Source organism: Cervus elaphus, chromosome 5 (genome assembly GCF_910594005.1).
Source record: "Cervus elaphus chromosome 5, mCerEla1.1, whole genome shotgun sequence".
NCBI lineage: Eukaryota > Metazoa > Chordata > Mammalia > Artiodactyla > Cervidae > Cervus > Cervus elaphus.
Genome location: NC_057819.1, coordinates 17,250,711 through 17,269,091, shown reverse-complemented (window position 1 = coordinate 17,269,091; position 18,381 = coordinate 17,250,711). Strand labels below are relative to the sequence as shown.

The window sequence follows — 18,381 nt, the reverse complement described above, 5'->3', positions numbered from 1 at the left end:
TCAGGGATGAGGGCTCACCCAGGGCTTCCTCCTCTCCTTCGCTGTGTCTGCCAGGTCTTCGGAGCAGCAGGGCTGAGCAGCGACCACCCACTGGCTCAGTTCTTCGTGGGGGTCCGAGTACTGCGCCTTGCTGATCAGGTGCACCAGAGGGCAGTGGCCAAGATGGAGCTGAAGCACCGCAGTTAGACTTGCAGGAGTCAGATCGTCCCCGCCGGGCCTGTGGTTCCCAAATCTTTAATGATGTGCTTTCAAAGGCCTGGTATGTGTGCTCCTTGTACCCCTCCCAGCAGCTCTGTCCTGGGATCCTTGCTGTGAACCTAGCCTTGATGGGTCCCTACAGAACACACTCCTGTGTAAGAAGCCTGGAGTTGCCTGTTTCAGGCAAGGGGGAAGGGGAGTAATGAAGAGCCTGGAGAAGTGATCTTTAGTCCAGGTGCCAGATGGGCAGCCAGGCCCCTTCTCTCTGGCTGTGGGACTCTGCATGAATATTAGGAGTCCTGCCAGGGTGCTGTGCCTCTGGTTGCTCCCAATCTGAGGGTGATACGGTGGCCTCCTGCTCTGTGTCCCCCACCGCCCCCAGCTGATGGTGGCAGCCTACAGACCCAGGGCAGACGTGCTCTGGGAGAATGGAAATAAACCCAAATTGTGAAGCCATTGCTAGGTGATTTTCTTTATTTCAATATCCAAAACACAGATTGCCAAAATGTTATTTTGGAAATGAGCTTTGGGAACAAAGAAGAAGATATGTCTCAGAGACTTCGTGAACATTCTGTCATACACAAGGAGTGGAGAACAAAAACTCACACTTCAGCCTGAAGCAGTGTCAGCCGCATCCTCACACGTCTTTCACTCCTCCTCTCTTTCGTCTCCACCCAGCGACCTGTCAAGTCTCCCTCCATGCTCTCCCTCCCAGCCAGCCCTGTTGCTTCTACTTAGGCCCTCATCATTTCTCACGTCAGCTCTCTGCTGTTGCAGCCTGTCCTCCTCTCTAGGACCGATTTTCCATGCTGTCCCTAGAGGAACCCCTCGAAAACACACATGGAAACTCATCACTCCCAGACTTAAAGACCTTGGTGAAGAGAAAGGATAGTACATAAGATTAAGACTGACGGGAAATCTACTGTGGTCACAACAGCATCATACCGGCCTATGACCAGAATATAGTTCAGAAATCTCAACTATCTTTGTTGAGTACATAACCCAAATTTGGGTGGGTCATCCTCTCGGGACCAGGTGCTGATATCCTGATCAGGAGGAGGAAACAGTACAAGGTTAGTCGGGCTCACCCCACCACTGCAGCCTGTTTCCCTCTGTAGCTGACCTCTCCCTTCAAGTGCTTCAGTGAAGCTGTGGGTGTGAAGCTGTGAATCCTGAACCTGCACTCAGGGTGGCAATGGAACAGATGCTCAGAGTGGTCGCAGACTGTGGGCCAGGCCCTCCTCCGTCCTTCATGGGTGTTATCTCTGCTTCTCCCCGTGGGCTTCACTCTCCTCCACGTTCAGCAGGAGGTGAGGTCGATTCTCAGAGAGGGGAGTATGTGGGCAGGGTGTGGCCCAGTCCAGCTTGAACTGGGGTCTACCTGGCTTCCAGCCTGGACTCCTCCTGCCACGCCTGTTCCCTCCACTGGAAACTACCTGTCACCCACTTCCCAGCTCTCCTGCAGGAAGAAACAGAGGTGTCTTTTCCCTCCAGACTGATGATCAACCAACTAATGTGAACCCACACATTTCCCAAGAACCTAGCTGACGTTCACCCACACTCTCCTCCTGAAGGCCCTGAGCATCTCACTGCAGATGCACAGCTCAGATTCTGACGTGACGGGTGCTGCGGCATTGTGCTGAAATGCCAAACTTGAGCCTAAGAAAGTGACCCCTAGTGGACCCAGACTGCCCGGTTCTTCTTGTGTCATCCAGGCACTACCATTATGGTCACTGCCTTGCATGCTCGCTCCGTGAGGCTCAAGGCAACACTTGGAAGCCTCTCATGTGCCCCTCTGTGAGGGGTATTACAGTGATTTCTACTCAACAGATGAGGAAATAAAGGTGTGAGCAGGTGAAGTCCTTTGTCCCACGTGACACAAATGGGGCAATGTGATTAAAAGATCCAGATTCCTCCTGATTCTTGTCTCAACCCCTGGCCACTGAGCCAAGCCAGCCCTCCATGGGTCCTGCTGCCCTGAAATCTCAGGCCCTGGCATCAACCAAGTTCTGGGCTTTGCTTCATGCCTTGATCTTGTTTGAGGTCCCAGACCCTGGCCCAGAGTGACTGGAGTCCTAAGCCAGGGTCAAGCTACATTGGGACAGCTCTTGGGCAAGGAAGAGCTTGGAGGGGTGTCCTTGCCTTCACTTTCACCTTGGTTGAAGTGACTAAAGTGACCTCAGCCCCCTCCCTGAGAGACCAGCTTCCTTAACCTCAGGGGAAATTTCCCCTCTGTACTCCCCTGAGGCCACTTCTTGGCTTTGGGAGCAGAGACTCTTAAACGAGAATAGTAGCTTTGCATAAGGACTCCTTCCCTGAGTGAATGGAGAGGCCTGTGCATCCCTGATACTGGCTTCATTAAACCAGCAGCAGTCTCTCCCCAGAGGCGGGAGCTGTTCCTCCTCACAACAGCACAGAGCTAGCCTTCTCTATCTTCCCCCTATTCGGTACTGTCTGGATCCTGTTTTTCTCTTTTGCACTTACGACTGCAGTCTGAGGTTGCCTTGTGTATCTGATTGATTTTCTATGCCCACCAGAATACCAGCTCCATGAGAGAGAGATCTTTACTGAGTTTGGTTCCCACTGTGTCCTCAGCCCTAGAACAGTGCCTGGCCCATCACAGGTGTTCACTAAAAATTTGTTAAATGGTTCAAAGAATAATCTAACTTGGTTCTTACAACAATCATGACAGTAGTGTGGTAGAGGAAAGGTGGCTGCTAATTCTTTGCTGCTCTTCTCAGGCAGGTGTGGAGGCTCTCCTCCCTCTCTGTGAACCTGGACGGGGCCCATGACTCATGCTGATCAATGGAATTTGGTGGCAAAATCTAAAGCTAGATCTTAGAAGTCTCCCTGGTATTGTGGAACTCTCTGGGGAAACCAGCTGTCATGTGAGAGGTCAGACTAGCCTGAGCCTGCCATACAGTCAGGAAACCCAAGCAACTGTGTGCTGTCAGCCATATGAGTGAAGAAGCCACCTTGCACCTGTGGCCCCAGGTGCCTTAACTGTGCAACATGAGCAAGCCCTGTCTAGCTGAGCTCAATCAATGGACATGCCTGTGAGAGACAGTAAGTCACATCTGCATTCTGGAAACTGTTCCAGGGGACTGGAAGCGATCTAATCATGTTTGCAGGCTAGAGAATGAAGGGTAACAGAAAGAAAGGACAATTGGGAAAATGTGCGTGTCACTAGAATGTACACTCTATGAGAGCATGGAGCCTATTCAATGCTGAATTCCCAGCACATGGAGAATAACTCTCAATAAATACTCACTGAATAAACATACTTAATATATTATAGTTACTTAGTCTAAAAATTTTAACATTAAAGATTTGAGCTTTTTCAGATTAATACAGTTTATTAATAGTAACAATAATCCTATTTTAGGCCATTCCACTGACCTTAAAAGTCTGGAGATGATCAAGTTTCAAATGTCCACTTCCTCCTATGGTTAAGGTATTTGTTTTTAAAACCATCATTTTGAAATTTATATAAAATAGACCTCATGTTAAACTATTCCTCCCTTAACATAAAATTTACACATCAATTTTACAATAGATGGGAATTACTTCAGTGAGAAAAATCAGACTGTGCTAATTTTGTTGTTTAATTATATGAATACCCCTAAATGACTTCATCTGTGTTTAGGGTCCAGTTCATAAACTCCAGCCCAGTATATGTGAAAAAGCTTCTTGGCATGGAAAGATGCTTTGGAGATTCCTCATCCTGACCAAGTTTGCTCAATTTCCAACTGCTACTGTGATGCCAACAGGAAGATTCTTATCTCCGGTTTTATCACAGCTACAGAGGACAACCCTAATCCTGAACCTGAGACAACTAGGAACGTGACACTGGAAGTAATACGACTCAGTGAAACCCAGACTTTCAAAGCTGAAAATGAGATGGAATAAAAATATTTTAGTAATCCTTCAGAGCAACATAGATCTTAAAAACAAAAGCTAACATGCAGGGCAAATGGCAAAATTAAAAGCCCAAACAACCTTCCAACTTAGAACAGTAATAAGCAGTAGACATAGGTATTTAGTAATTACTAATAAAATATCTTACCTCTAACTGTAAGGCATCTATTTTCTCCTCCTGCCAAGTGTCACCCTCATGTTCACACTGTACTATTTTTCCATCTGTTTTACTTGAAACCAGTTGACAGAAATAATTATGTAAAGAAAAGAATGGGTCAACCAAGGTGTGTTTCTTCAGAATGAAAAGTCTCCATAATTATGCCTTTAACTTCAACAAAATTTTTGTTTTTACAGATCCAAATTAAATGCCATGCAATACTTCTTTAAAAAGTGGTTTAAATCATTTTGATTTAAAAAAAAAAGTGAGAGGGCAGGAGTGTAAGCATTAACTCTCTTTATCCTGTGTAATGCAGGCCATTCATAGGAAATAGCACCCTATGGGGCACCATGAGAACTGGAGTTTGCCACAGCTGTCAGGAAGATTTCAAGCGGTGAGAAGGTTTAGAGAAAGTTCTGATGGAGATGTTTTCAGACAGAATGAATCCAAATTAGAAAATAAGAGTGGTGTTCACCTCCAGTGTAGTCCCAGACTCGATGGTTGGTGGGCTGCATGGCATACGTGTGTTGGGTCTCCTCTAAGTGCTTATAGGCATGTTGACTCACATATTGTCCACATCCTATGTGGCCACATATTAGATAAACCAAAGGTTCTGCCAAGAAGGAGGTAAGACCTCAATTAGTTACATAAAAACACATGATCTGTGTTCTAAAGTTAAGGATAAGAAAGAGAATTCTGAACCTTGAGGGTGTGACTCTGAAGATTACAGAAAGTTTTGCTGGGTTGGAACAGCTGGAATAGAGGGGAAAGAAAAACCTCCCACAATGCAATTTGCTTTTGAAATTCTGCAAACTCACTTCAACAGCTATGATCCAAAATGGCTACTGGAGTATTCTGTGTCCCAGTGGGGACCGAGTGAACAAGGCAGGACAAGGACTGTCCTCTTTAGAGACTTTTAAAGAGGTCTGCTACCAACATCCAAGGAGCTGGTGGCCCAGCTTATTGATTACCAAACAAACCCTTCCTTTCCTTTGGCCTCCAGCAAGCCTTGTTTGGACCATAGAAAGGAGTTGAAAGACATGATGAAACTGCAATCAATTAACTGACCTACAAGCTTCTTTAGTAAAGACTTGGTGGGAATATGAGACTACAACGATGTTATGGATCACTTATAATTTTTCTTTTCTTTTTTATCTTCCTTCTGATCTCAGCAAGGCAGCAGTGAGCAGTGGCGTGAGGCTAGATCTTAACTCCATGCCCAGGTATTGAACCTTGGTAGCCTGGTTGAAAACCAGGAATCCTAGCTACCAGACCAGCAAGGGCTACAGGCTAGAAGCACTTTTTCCCTGGATCTTTGCCCCCAGTGCATTTATCACAGAGGCAGAAACTGCAAATGTAGATACAAAGTTTATTATTAGAGACATAGCACAACAAGTGGGAGAGCACACCAAGAAATGGTTTGTTTAGTTAAGGCAGAAGCAAGGCAGAGATGCACACCTGGAGAGGGAGGGTGTGCGCATCCCCCTAGTGAGGAGGAGTGCAATAAAGAGGTGGTTAAGTCATTTATATAGGTCAGTTCTTCCAGGTCTTTGTCTTCCTCCAATTCAATTATCTGGCTTCTTATTCCACACCTGACCTAAACTGGGACACTCCCTTGGGGGTACACTCATCCCCTTCAGCCAAGACAGATCAAAGTGAAGGCATCTGGGAGGAGCAAGCCTCATTATGGCCTGGTATTGTCCCCTGACTTCTGACCCACAAGGAGCCTTTCTGCCATGTGTAGTGTCTCCCTCGTCTCAAAAGAGGGAGGGAGGGAGATCCCTTAATCCTTTACTCAAACAAGGTTTGGCCCCTCTTTGTCCTTGCCATGATTATAACCTTGACTATAGGTATAGCCAGGACTATTACCTTAAGGTGTTTACACTTAAGGAGACCACCTATCTCTTGTCTCACAAAATGCTAACAGTTCTAAGTATCCAGCCTGAAGCCCACTTCTTCGTGCCCCATGAAATGCAAACGGGAGGCTGTAAATGTCTAACCTGGAGCCCGTCTATCTCCTATATTGCTTCCTTTCAACTTCCCAATCACCTGCATGCCTACCTTCTCTAGAACTTTCCCAGGTATTTTCTCAGGTGTATCTATGTTACTTTTGTAAGAAGCTTTGACCCAATCTACAAGATTTAGCTAAATATAAAACACCAGGGAATTCTTTAACACAAAAAATATTGTTCTATTCCTTTGAAGCTTAAAATATCTACTTCCCTTCAGGGCAAGAGCACTTTCTCTGCCCAATGTCAAAAAATAGGCAAACTCAAAAAGAAACAGTGTTTTTCTCACCTTGTCTTGAATAGATACATAATACTGTGAACTATTTCAACTGAGAGGTTTCCACCGAAGAAGGAAATCTGGTCTGGAAGCTGCCTGGATGGAGAATCAGGAGCAGCATTTACACCTTCTTTTTTTTTATTCCATTTATTTTTATTAGTTGGAGGCTAATTACTTTACAATATTGTAGTGGTTTTTGTCATACATTGATATGAATCAGCCATGGATTTACATGTATTCCCAATCCCGATCCCCCCTCCCACCTCCCTCTCCACCCGATTCCTCTGGGTCTTCCCAGTGCACCAGGCCCGAGCACTTGTCTCATGTATCCAGCCTGGGCTGGGTGTTTATACCTTCTTTACTTTGATCTTTACTTCTTGGTGCAATGGGGGATGCTTCTGAAGACTTTCTTCCATTGCAGCTTTCTTTTTTTTTTTTTTTTCCATTGCAGCTTTCAACTCATCTTTCAGAAACTAAAAATTAGCAGGATTCCAATTAGATGAAAACTTTGAGTCAGAAGAATAAAGTTTGATAGAGAAAAATATTTTTTTAATTTTCAAATATTTTTTATTGGGATGTCACACATTGCCTTCATTTATTGAAATCACTGTACACTTAACTTTGGGGAAAACACTGCTTGCCCTTTTTAGTACAAAAAAAACCCTAAAAACTGTTTTAGGAATGTAGAGAAACATCCAACTTAAATAGCAAAAAAGTGCATCATAATTACTGCTGCAGTGTAGTCATTTCTGCATTTCCCATGTTTCTTTTCTTAAATAACTATCTTGTCTGATAACATATAATATAAAGAGCAATTATGAAAAACAGATGTTTACACATACTTCTAAAGTCTTATTGAGAATATCCTGTTTGCACTGGATAACCAAATATAGGCTCAGCTGCAGTAGCAGGATATGCAAATACTTGCTGTTTCACACCATGGTGCATATATGGAACATTACTCCCATATTGCTGAATGGTGTCATAACCATTCTGGTAAGTCCCTGTTGGATTACTAGTTCTAAAACTGGTCTGTATGCCAGCAGGCACAAAATGACTTCCAAAGCTCCCACTGGTGTAACTTGCAGCAAATATAAACCACATTCTGAGTTTCTGCTCCCAAATCTCTCTTAAGCAGACTAATGTAACCCCTTTCATAATTTTCTCTGTCTCTAAAGGGATTTAGTCCACCTGTTTTGCCCACAGAGTATCTGTTGTGACAGTCAGCCTGCATGTCTCTCCTGACTCTGAAATGATCTGAAACTGTTTCTGACCAACTGAAGCAACTTGGGATTAACTGCTTGATTAGCTTCAAGGAGCACAGAGATACGGTCACTCACTTGCTTTATGTTATTAGGTGTCAAGTAAGTGTATGCTGTGCCTGTTTTGGTACTGTGAGCTGTTCTTCCAATTCGATGAAGATAATCCTCTGAGGAGTTAGGGTAGTTAAAATTGATGACAAATTTCACATCTTCCACATCTAGCCTTCTGGAGGCCACATTTGTAGCAATCAGAATAGGAGTTCTTCCATGTTTAAATTCATTTACAACCTAGTCACATTCCTGTTGACTCATGTCACCATGGATACTCATGACAGGCCACCTTATTCTAATTTTTCTAGTAAGTACATGGCATCCTATTTGGATTCCATTGTGTGTATATGTGTGTGTATGCACGCGCACACACACACACCATATCCTCTTTATCCATTTGTCTTTATCCAGTCTTTATCCAGTTGATGGACACTTGGAATAGTAAAAAGCAGCAGATATAAGTATTTAGTAATTACTAATAAAATATCTTACCTTTAACTGTAAGGTGTCTATTTTCTCCTTTGGGCAAGTATCACCCTCATACTGTACTAGTTTTCCATCATCTGTTTTACTTGCAACCAGTCAGTGGACATAATTATCTAGAGAAAAGAATGAATCAACCAATGCATGGTTCTTCAGAATGAAAAAGGTCTCCATAAGCTTTTAACTTGGACAAAATTTTTGTCTTCACAGATCCAAATTAAATGCCTTGCAATATTTCTTTAAAACTGGTTTAAATCACTTGAATTTTAAAAAAGAGTGAGAGGGCAGAAATGTAAGTATTAACTCTCTTTATCCTCTGCAATTCAGGCCATTCATAGGGAATAGCACCCTACGGGACACATTGAGAACTGGAGTTTGCCACAGCTATCAGGAAGATTTTAAGCTGTGAGAGAAAGTGGAGGGGTTCTGATGGAGATGTTCTCAGACAGAAATGAATCCAAATTAGAAAATGGGAGTGGTGTTCACCTCCATTGTGGTCCCAGAGAAATTGTGACGTCTTATGTTAAGAACTATATTCACAGAACAGTGGAGTTATGGGGGAATCTCAACTTAAAAGTGGTCTCCGCCCCATAAAAAAAAATCATTAACACCCTCAAATGCAGAGATGGCTCTTATATTTAGAAATACCATAAGAAAGCAGGTGTCTTCTATCATACACTCCTAAGTGAGACAAATATTCAGGGCTATTAAGTTTGAAAACCAAACCTACCAGTTCTTCACACTGGAGATGCAATACACATCCACTCCCCTGGATGGAGTGAGCTGGAGAGGGGGTTGGGGGCGGGGAGTCACAACGTGTTTATCTGGATTCAACATGAATCACCACAGACCTACATGCTAAGTAGTTCTCCTCACTGAGGAGAGTTGTCAACCTAGCTTGTTACAAGTAATTTAGAAGAAATATTTAGAGAAACTGAAATGTGGCCTGAAAGACTCATGTAAGGAACATAGGCAGTAAAAGCTAAAGTATGCTAGAGGTCTTAATCACAGGCTCACTGAACACCACTGCAACATAAGCAACCATGAGTTTACCTTATAGAAGATAGCCTACGGTTTTGGAAAGCGTACCTGGGTTGGCCTTCATGGTCTCAATGATCACATCTGTCATTTCTCGACGACCGAGATGCTGATGTATGATTGCTGCTTTCTCCCCTGGTGACTTCCCTTCTAAACAGGCTACAGCTGAAGCTAGTGTCTTCTTTTGGATCTCCTCTTCAGACATTTCCGCGACTAAAGAACACATGAATGATTAATACCTGATAAATCCACTCTCAATGTATGCATCCACAGGTTTCCCTTTTCTCTCTGCTGCCCTCCCTCAAGACTGTAAGCTGCCTTTGCAGTAGTCCTCTCACTCACCTCTGGGGCTCCTGCTGTACCTGACAGTCAATTAATGCCCAGGGCAATAAACTCAGAAATGCAGGGCAGTTCTAGTGAAAATCATGCACTTTAAAGCAAATGAAGGAGATAAGAGCTTTGACAGTGATCACGCTCAGATAAACCAACATTTCAGTAACACTTGTAGAGTGACACTCTGTGTTGGACCCCAAATGAAGGCTAAAGTCCACTAATAATCAAAACTTTAAAAAACTTTTAGGGTAGTCTTCTTAAACACCCTGAGTTAGCCTTATGCCATCACACCCTAAATCTGTGATTATAGGCTTTATCAGAGTGGAGATTATGCCTGTTTTGCCCAGCACTGTATCCTCAGCACTTACATCACAGTGCCTAGCACATATTGGAAGCTATTTAAAGATTTGTTGAATAAATTAATCAATCAATGACTGACCCATGTAGAAGTGTATATGTGGCTTATGTCAACTTAGCTGATTTTCAAAACCCAGTAGCCTATTAAATCATATTCAGTGTTTTAATTAACGGCTCCAAAATTCACACTCAGGGAAGTTCCCCATGTTACCAAGCCCAGGCCCCCTCCCCAAATCAAACACATCCTCTCGTAACAGCTGTCTAAATTCTATCTTTCCTTCCTTCACCACATTTGTCACAGCTGCAGTTCTACATTTATTCTGTAATTATTTACTTCATTCGTCTCCATGAACTTGAGTGAACTGCTGGTGCCATTAAAGCAAGGCATCCCTTTCCACACACAACTAAAACTCCAACAGAGAGTGGGCTCTCAAAAAGTATTTCTTTTTTTTTTTTTTACTTTTACACAAATGCTGATAACAGTTTTATTCATAACAGCCAAAATCGGAAACCCAAACTTCCACCAATAAATCAATGAATAATAAATGATGTTCATCCACACAGTGGAACACTAGTCACAAAGAAAAAGAGCTCTGAAAACACAGAGCTACTCAGTTGAGTCTTCAAAACATGCCAAAATGGAAGAGTACATCATGCGAAATGTCAGGCTGGATGAAGCACAAGCTGGAATCAAGACTGCCGGGAGAAATATCAATAACCTCAGATATGCAGATGACACCACCCTTATAGCAGAAAGCGAAGAAGAACTAAAGAGCCTCTTGATGAAAGTGAAAGAGGAGAGTGAAAAAGTTGGCTTAAAGCTCAACATTCAGAAAAGTAAGATCATGGCATCTGGTCCCATCACTTCATAGCAAATAGATGGGGAAACGGTGGCAGACTTTAATTTTTGGGGCTCCAAAATCACTGTAGATGGTGAATGCAACCATGAAATTAAAAGATGCTCACTCCTTGGAAGGAAAGTTATAACCAACCTTGACAGCGTATTAAAAAATAGAGACATTACTTTGCCAACAAAGGTCCATCTAGTCAAAGCTCTGGTTTTTCCAGTAGTCATGTATGGATGTGAGAGTTGGACTATAAAGAAAACTGAGCACTGAAGAATTGATGCTTTTGAACTGTGGTGTTGGAGAAGACTCTTCAGAGTCCTTTGGACTGCACGGAGATCCAACCAGTCCATCCTAAAAGAAATCAGTCCTGAATATTCACTGGAAGGACTGATGTTGAAGCTGAAACTCCAATACTTTGGCCACCTGATGCGAAGAGCTGACTCACTGGAAAAGACTCTGATGCTGGGAAAGACAGGAGGAGAAGGGGGTGACAGAGTCTGAGATGGTTGGATGGCATCAACGACTCAAAGGACATGAGTTTGAGTAGGCTCCGCGGGAGCTGGTGATGTACAGGGAAGCCTACAGTCCATGGGGTCGAAAAGAGTCGGCAAGACTCAGGGACTGAAATGAACTGAAAGTGGAAGAAGTCAGACACGTTGGATTACATTTTTTGAATGAATGTTGTTGTTAGATAACTGATGGAGGTTCAAGGAACAGAGCCATACCTGCATTCCCCCTGAGGAGGCTGTGTGACTGGGAATGAAGAGCTCAGACTCTCAAGTCCAGCTCTCTGAGGTAGAATTCCATCTGACAGATGATCCTGGGCAAGGCGCTTAATCCCAGGGCTTCAGTTTCCCAGTTTGTAAAAGGCTCACACACCCATCTACTAGTAGGGTTGAATGAAGACAATTAGAGAAAACAGTGCCCAGGAAGTATTTAGTACAGTGCTCAGATACAGAACGTGTAGACATTTTAGTTGTAACTACTGCTACAGGGCCCCTTAATGGAAAGTTTTCCAAAGAGGAAGGATTTAATTAAACGTTCCCAGGAGCCGCCAGAGTGCTGGGTATTCCCTGTGTTTTCACAAAGCCTAGAGGAAATCAACTCGCACAACTAGGCTCTCACCGAGGCTGGAGAGAGCGACGCGCCAAATAATAAAGAGTCCCGGTGGGAAGGCACCAGGAAGGAGGAACTGAGGAAGACTCCCCAGGGGTGACACCTGGGAAGACCTCCTAAGAATGGGGGAAATGAGAGGGATCCCAACCACTTCTCGGCTTCCTCCTGAGGCGAAAGCCCTCGCCGAGGCCCCTGCCCGGACTCAGACTCCGAGAGGACGAGCCCGGGGGCCCAGGCGCGGGCTACGGGGGAGGCGGAGAGGCCGCGGACTCACCGCTGAAGCTGAAGTCGGCGGGGACCCGCGAGTGTTCTGGGAGCTCCGGCTGGATGCGCTGGCCGGCGCAGGCCCCGGAGGGCTCAGGAGAGGCTGGGAGGGAGCCTTGAGGCTGAGCGCCACGGGGCGGTAGCGCCGCCGCCGCCACCACCTCAGCGCCACCGGCTTACAGCCAAAACCTTCACTGCCGCCTGCCGGCCGCCGTCGCTGACCCTTGGGGTTACGCAAGCGCGGATCAGCGGGCTAGCTGATTGGGTGCGCCCACGTGACTGCCGTGTTTGCTCAGAGGTGAACCCGCGCTCACCGGTCAGGATTCCAAGAGGACTTGGAGGAGGCACGTCACAGGGTTCGCGGGCACTTGGACACTATTTAGGAAGATCGGTGGGTTTTGCTCCCAGGCCTGAGGGGACATTCCCTCAGCCCACCTCATCTGACGGCGAGGAGTCTCTGACTCCGCGAGGTCTCCGATTGTCCGAGGAACCCGCGCCCTGCAGAGACCCGAGCTCTGATCTCTTTTTGTCGTGTTTGATCTCGCTCCAACTGTAGGCAGAGTTGCTTTGTGTCAGCCACGCTTTACAGATAGGTGCGCTGAGGCTCAGAGAGCTGAATTCGCCTGGGGAGTTGGCACTAGTTGCAGTGTTTCTGATTCTGTTAAGGTAGGACGGTGGGCTGGTTAAGTGCCCTGAACTGGAGATAGATCAGGGTCCCCCTCCGGGACTAATCTCTTAACAAATGTTTACTGAGAGCCCAGGCTCTTTTTCGGCGGTAGAGATACGTTGGTGATTATGGAATAGACCCTGATCACCAGTTTCGTGACCTTGAGTTAAGTTTTGTGTAAACTTGATTTAGTATCTTTGTACAGCTGTGATGATGAAATGAGCCACAATCAGTACGTGGCTAGAACAGAAGCATCATCTTTAGTTGGAAGGAAGAAGGAAGCCAGTCATAGGAGAGCTGCCGACTTATCCACTAGCAGGAATCATGAGGAGGAGGAGAAACGGCTACCCACTTCAGTATTCTGGCCTGGAGAATTCCATGGACTGTGTAGTCCATGGGGTTGCAAAGTGTCGGACAGGACTGAACGCCTTTCACTTTCACGAGGAGGACAGTGTCCTCAATAAGAATGAAAGTCAACCTTTCAGGTCCAGACACCCTCTTCATCTCTGTTAAGCCCTCACACAGAACGTGTTGACACTTTTTGGAGCCTATAAATAAATTTCTCCTGCCATCATTAACTCTGGCCTTGGCATAGGAACATAAGTAAAACCCAAAATGCAAATCAATCTCTACATTTTTCATTTCAGCTTTCCAATTACAAATTTCCAATTACATAAGAAACACATTGTATCATCTTGAGCATTTACTTCCTAAGCATTCTTTCTTTAGATTCGTACATACTTTATTTAGTCCTTCTGGTGGCACTGAGGTGACTCCCATGAACCTGCAGGCTGTCTTACCAACCTGTTTTGCTCTAACTTGCTTCTTAGCTTTTAACCGTAGACATCACATGAGAAACTTCAAGATTTTCAAGTGGAACTGACTGCAAGTAGAGTTTGTTGTTGTTTTTGTCCTTTTTCCCAGGTTTTTATTTCAGACCTGAAAAACATGGAAAGACGAGTACAAGGATCTCTCATACACCTTTCATCATGTGCCTTTCACTAATTATTAACATTTGCCACATTTATGTCTATTCATGTGGAAATGTTTGTGTATCTATATATACATGTACCTGTTGTGTGTATGTTTTTGTTTCCCCTGAACTTGTTGAAAGTAAGTTTAGAAAAGAGGCGGTGATGATCAGGAGGTCATCGCCCTGCTCTGTAGGAGGGATGATAGTGTGGCGGCATCGTGAGTGCTAGGAGGAGGTGAATACAGGGCACCCTGAGACAGTACAGCAGAGACTGCTCATCTGCCTCTTCTTGTGGCTGGAAGAGGTTCCATGAAGGAAGTGACAGGCAAACCAGAACCTGAGGGACAGTGGGCAGTTATCCAGGGAACGGATGGAGGGGAGCATTCAGGCCAGGGAAACAGCATATGCTAAGGCCTGGCCACAGGAGGAGCGCATCATGTGTTCAGTGAAGCTGCTGTGGACATGAGTGTCGAGATCACCGAGGCTAAGGTGAAATACAAAGGAGAGCTGCTGCCCAGAGGGGAGAAGTTCTCAGAGGGCCTTTTCAGGCAGCTTAAGGAGCTGAGAGTTTATTGTGAAGACAATGGGGAGTCACTGGAGATTTTAAATGGGGGCAGGACATGATCAAATTTGCCATTTTGACTGACGAGGCAAGGGGACCCACTTAGGAGGCTGCTGCAAAGGTCTGTGGGTGAGATCATGCAGTGGGAGTGGAGAGAGTAGACGGAGAGCTTTGGGAGGAATGACCGGTCACACCGAGCACCAGAATGGAGGTGTCTGGCTGGAAGACTGAGGGGTGAATCCAGTTTTCTAGCTTGGGTAGCTGGGGGAACAGGGAAGCCCTTTCCTGAGCCAAGGACCTTAGGAAAGGAGTTGTCATGGGGGGCAGAGACACTGAGTTCAGCTCTGGTTGTGTCTGAAATCTGGTTGGGAGTCACAGTAGACATGCTGGTGGCTCCCTGAGTGCCAGGACGGAGGTCTCCTTGGAGGCAGTGACGGCTAACCATGTCCTGTCTCTGCTTCACAGCCTTGGCCCCAACATGTGCCTAAGGCGGCTTCTGCAGTCCTCCCAGCTCCAGCGGGCTTGGAGGGCGGCCTTCCTGAAACATGTCCAGGGCAGGCGCCCGGGAGCCCGGAGATGGACGCATTCTGGAGGTGGCCCCTACAGAGCAGTGATTTTTGACATGGGCGGAGTTCTGCTTCCTTCTCCAGGGAGCGTGGCCACAGGTGAGCTCTTCATTCTCCTTCACCTTTGGAGACTGGTGTGCGTGGGGGTGGGGGAAAGGAGGGTGTTGAGGGGAGATGACTGTCTCAGTGGGTGCTATTCTTGCTCTTGAATCAAATTTCAAGCAACAGTTAGTGCTGCTGAAGATCTTGGGCAAATGATTTCACTTCTCTGAGTCTTAGTTTCCTCATCATTAAATTAGGGCTAATGATCTGTACATCTTTGGTGATAGGAGATGGTTAAGTCAGATTATTCATGGAAAGCACTTGATTAGCAGAATGAGTGCTTGGCTCATCTGAAATTCTCAATAAATGACAAGCTGCCATTGTTACTGTCAATGTTATAGGTAGAATTTAACTACCTTTCCCGGAGAACTACTTGTGAATGCTGAAATCTTCCCCTCTCCCCACTTTGATCACAACCTTTCCTCTTCCATCAACCTCCCTCTACACCTGCTTTTGTTCCAAGACAAACCTCTAGGCTCTGATCCTTCCTTTTTCAGCCCCTTCTGGTATTACCTTTTTATGCACTCAGTTGAACTGACTTAAGTTTGATTTGTTTGGCTTGAAGTGTTAGAAAACCTAACAAAACATTGACTGAAACAAGATTGAAGTCAAATGTGTTTTTTACGTGAAAGTCCAGGTGTGTGGCTTGGGCTAGTGTGTTGCTCTGTGCTATCAGGGCCCTGGGTTGTTTTCCTTGTGTTGCTCTGCTGTGAGCACACCCCTTTTCCACTCTCATGGATTAGGTTTGGCTGCTTCACTTTCTGCCATCACATGCGCATTCTGGCCAACAGGAAGGACCAAACAGAGGTCTCTGTTCTTTTGACAGACTGTGGTTGCTGATTGGGCAGTTTTATATGCTAAATCAACCCAAGGTCAGGTTTTCTGTGCCCCTGGTTGAAAAATTACCAAGCTCTGCTAACTGGTTGAGTTATTTTTTGTTTTGTTTTTTAGCTCAGCTGCAAGTGAGCCCTCAGGCTTTCTATTCCTCCACTGATATTCCTTTTGAATTTACTACAGGGCTGTTCCAAACTCCCCTCGGAGCCATCATACTTCTCCAGACCAAACCTTGGCAGATAGCTGAATCTCTGCTTTTACAGCAAACATAAAGATCACTTTGCAGGAATTTTCTCAACTCTTTCCAGAATACCTTGAGAAGCTATTTTCTTCTTTCCACTGCTACTGCCTCTACACATGTTATATCCCTAAATTCTCCCACCTGCTTGATCACAGTAGCTTCCTAACTGCTAACTCTACCTCTGGCCTCTGGGTTTTACACCCCCTCCACACAGCCCCTAGAACTGCCCTTCTAAAACATACATCACATCTTCTCCCTTCCTTCTCCTGCTTCAAATCCTTGAGTGCCTGCAGTGTTTTTCCCTTCAAGACCGGAAGCTTTACCTGGTTCCAGGGCCTCTCACAAACAGCTCTCATGTCCTTTTTTCACACCATTTGCCCACATTTCAGCTACCTTCAACTACTTGATGCTCTTTAAAATCGCCAAATGTGTTTATACTCCTGTGCCTTTGCAGGTTCTGTTCCCTCTGCTTGAAGCTACCCTTCCTTGCCTCCTCTGCCTTTTCAAATCCTGCTCATACTTTTAAATGGTATGTTATTCAGCAGTGCCTGAAATCTTTTGAGCACTTAGTAACGCTTGTGGTTGTTATTGACTTGTGTTTTTATCTTATAATGTTTTTGCAATACCAGGATTTTCATTTTTCTTGTCATCAAAATCATCTGTGTTTTTCTTTATGGCTTGAGTGTAAACTGTCTAGGCTAAGGAAGTCTTTCTTTCCTTGACATTCATAAAGATGTTGTATATTATTTTCTAACTTTTTGAGGGTTTTTTTTTTTCCTTTCCTGATTTGGATATTTAGTCTTTTGAGAATTCATTTTTGTAATTGTGAGAAATAGAGATTTAATTAATTTTTTTCTATTCAGAAACTCACTTATGCCAACCATATTTATTAAATAGTTCGTGCTAAAAGTATATTTAATACTTTGGATTTTAAAAAAATACAAAGGCCAATTTCTTTATTTTTTTAGTTCTACCACTTTATTGCTACCAACCCATCTCCCTCCACCCTCGTGCACACATGCTCAGTCATGTAACCCCATGGACGGCAGCCCGCCAGGCTCCTCTGTCCATGGACTTTTGCAGGCAAGAATCCTGGAGTGGGTTGCCATTTCCTTCTCCAAAGGCCAATTTCTTATGTCACCACCACCTGCTCCCCGCAGTTCTAGCCGTCATTGTTTATCATTGTGAAAAATCTGTTTATCCTTCGAAAAATTCCCAATATATACACAGGAACGTGTGTGTGTGTGTGTGTACTGTGTCTACACTGATTTGGTCATGCTATACAAACTGTTTGGGCTTCCCTGGTGATTCAGACAGTAAAAAATCTGCCTGCAATGCAGGAGACTTGGGTTCAGTCCCTGGGTTGGGAAGATCCCCTAGAGAAGGGAATGGCTACCCACTCCAGTATTATTGCCTGGAGAACTCCATGGACAGAGGAGCTTGGTGAGCTACAGTCCATGGGATCACAGAGTTGGACAAAACTGAGCAACTAACACTCTCACTTTTCATACAAACTGTTAGATGTACCTTTGTTTTTTTCTGACCTAGTAAAATATCTTGCCAAATTTTCTACATCAGTAGGCATGGGCTTCCCAGGTAGCTCAGTGGTAAAGAATCTGCCTACCAATGCAGGAGACTCAGGTTCAATCTCTGGGCTGGGAAGATCCCCTGGAGAAGGAAATGGCAACCCACTCCAGTATTCTTGTCTGGAGAATCCCACGGACAGAGGAGTCTGTCAGGCTACAGTCCATTGGGTTGCAAAGAGTCGGACACCACTCAGTGACTAACCAACAACAACAGCAGGCATAGGTCTAGTTCAGGAATTAGCAAACTTCTTCTGTCAGGGGTACTATTCAGCTCTACTGTTGGAGCCAGCAGCAGCCATAGCAATAGTCAACAAGTAGGAGTGGTTATGTTACAGTAAAACTTTATCCACAAAAATAGATGGGAGACAGATTTGGCCCCCAGGCTGTAATTTGCTGACCTTTGACCTATTTTATACATTTTAACATCTACGTGGCATTTCATTATATGAATGTACCATGGTTGCTTTAACAAGCCCTTTATTATCATACATGTAAGTTTCTAGTTTTCACTGTGAGCATTTCTGCCCAACAGTGGTATA

General features: G+C 44.8%; 2 protein-coding genes and 2 long non-coding RNA genes across 18 annotated transcripts in view; 2 read left to right on the top strand and 2 right to left on the bottom strand.

The window, feature by feature from the left end:
* Window positions 1–654, top strand: part of LOC122693886 (acyl-CoA dehydrogenase family member 10-like) — a 37,332-nt gene extending 36,678 nt beyond the window's left edge. For all 5 annotated transcript variants that reach the window (XM_043901832.1, XM_043901830.1, XM_043901829.1 and 2 more), the window contains exon 18: window positions 55–654. In XM_043901832.1, the coding sequence (XP_043757767.1) occupies window positions 55–186 (132 nt within the window). In that variant the 3' untranslated portion in view covers window positions 187–654. The remainder of the gene's footprint in view (window positions 1–54) is intronic.
* Window positions 655–776: 122 nt separating this feature from the next.
* Window positions 777–12,514, bottom strand: LOC122693889. 3 transcript variants are annotated; one of them, XR_006341056.1, is made up of 7 exons: window positions 12,322–12,514; window positions 9,445–9,606; window positions 8,365–8,471; window positions 6,913–7,032; window positions 6,572–6,655; window positions 4,265–4,886; window positions 777–4,087 (listed from the first exon to the last, which is right to left on the bottom strand). It is a non-coding gene; the product is annotated as an uncharacterized LOC122693889 (long non-coding RNA). The 3 variants fall into 3 exon arrangements; XR_006341055.1 differs by having other exon boundaries at window positions 777–4,886; window positions 12,322–12,500; XR_006341054.1 differs by lacking the exons at window positions 777–4,087; window positions 4,265–4,886; window positions 6,572–6,655 and having other exon boundaries at window positions 6,795–7,032; window positions 12,322–12,488.
* Window positions 12,507–18,381, top strand: part of LOC122693885 (acyl-CoA dehydrogenase family member 10) — a 51,376-nt gene continuing 45,501 nt past the window's right edge. For 4 of the 9 annotated variants that reach the window (XR_006341053.1, XM_043901828.1, XM_043901827.1 and 1 more), the window contains exons 1-2: window positions 12,568–12,702; window positions 14,979–15,178. Coding sequence is in view for 8 of the 9 variants with exons in the window: in XM_043901828.1 (XP_043757763.1) it covers window positions 14,992–15,178 (187 nt within the window). In the remaining variant the exon portion in view is untranslated. The other 5 variants (XM_043901823.1, XM_043901822.1, XM_043901821.1 and 2 more) reach the window with 5 other exon arrangements.
* Window positions 13,794–18,381, bottom strand: part of LOC122693890 — a 29,012-nt gene continuing 24,424 nt past the window's right edge. Inside the window, exon 4 of the long non-coding RNA XR_006341057.1 lies at window positions 13,794–13,917. This is a non-coding gene — a long non-coding RNA (uncharacterized LOC122693890). The remainder of the gene's footprint in view (window positions 13,918–18,381) is intronic.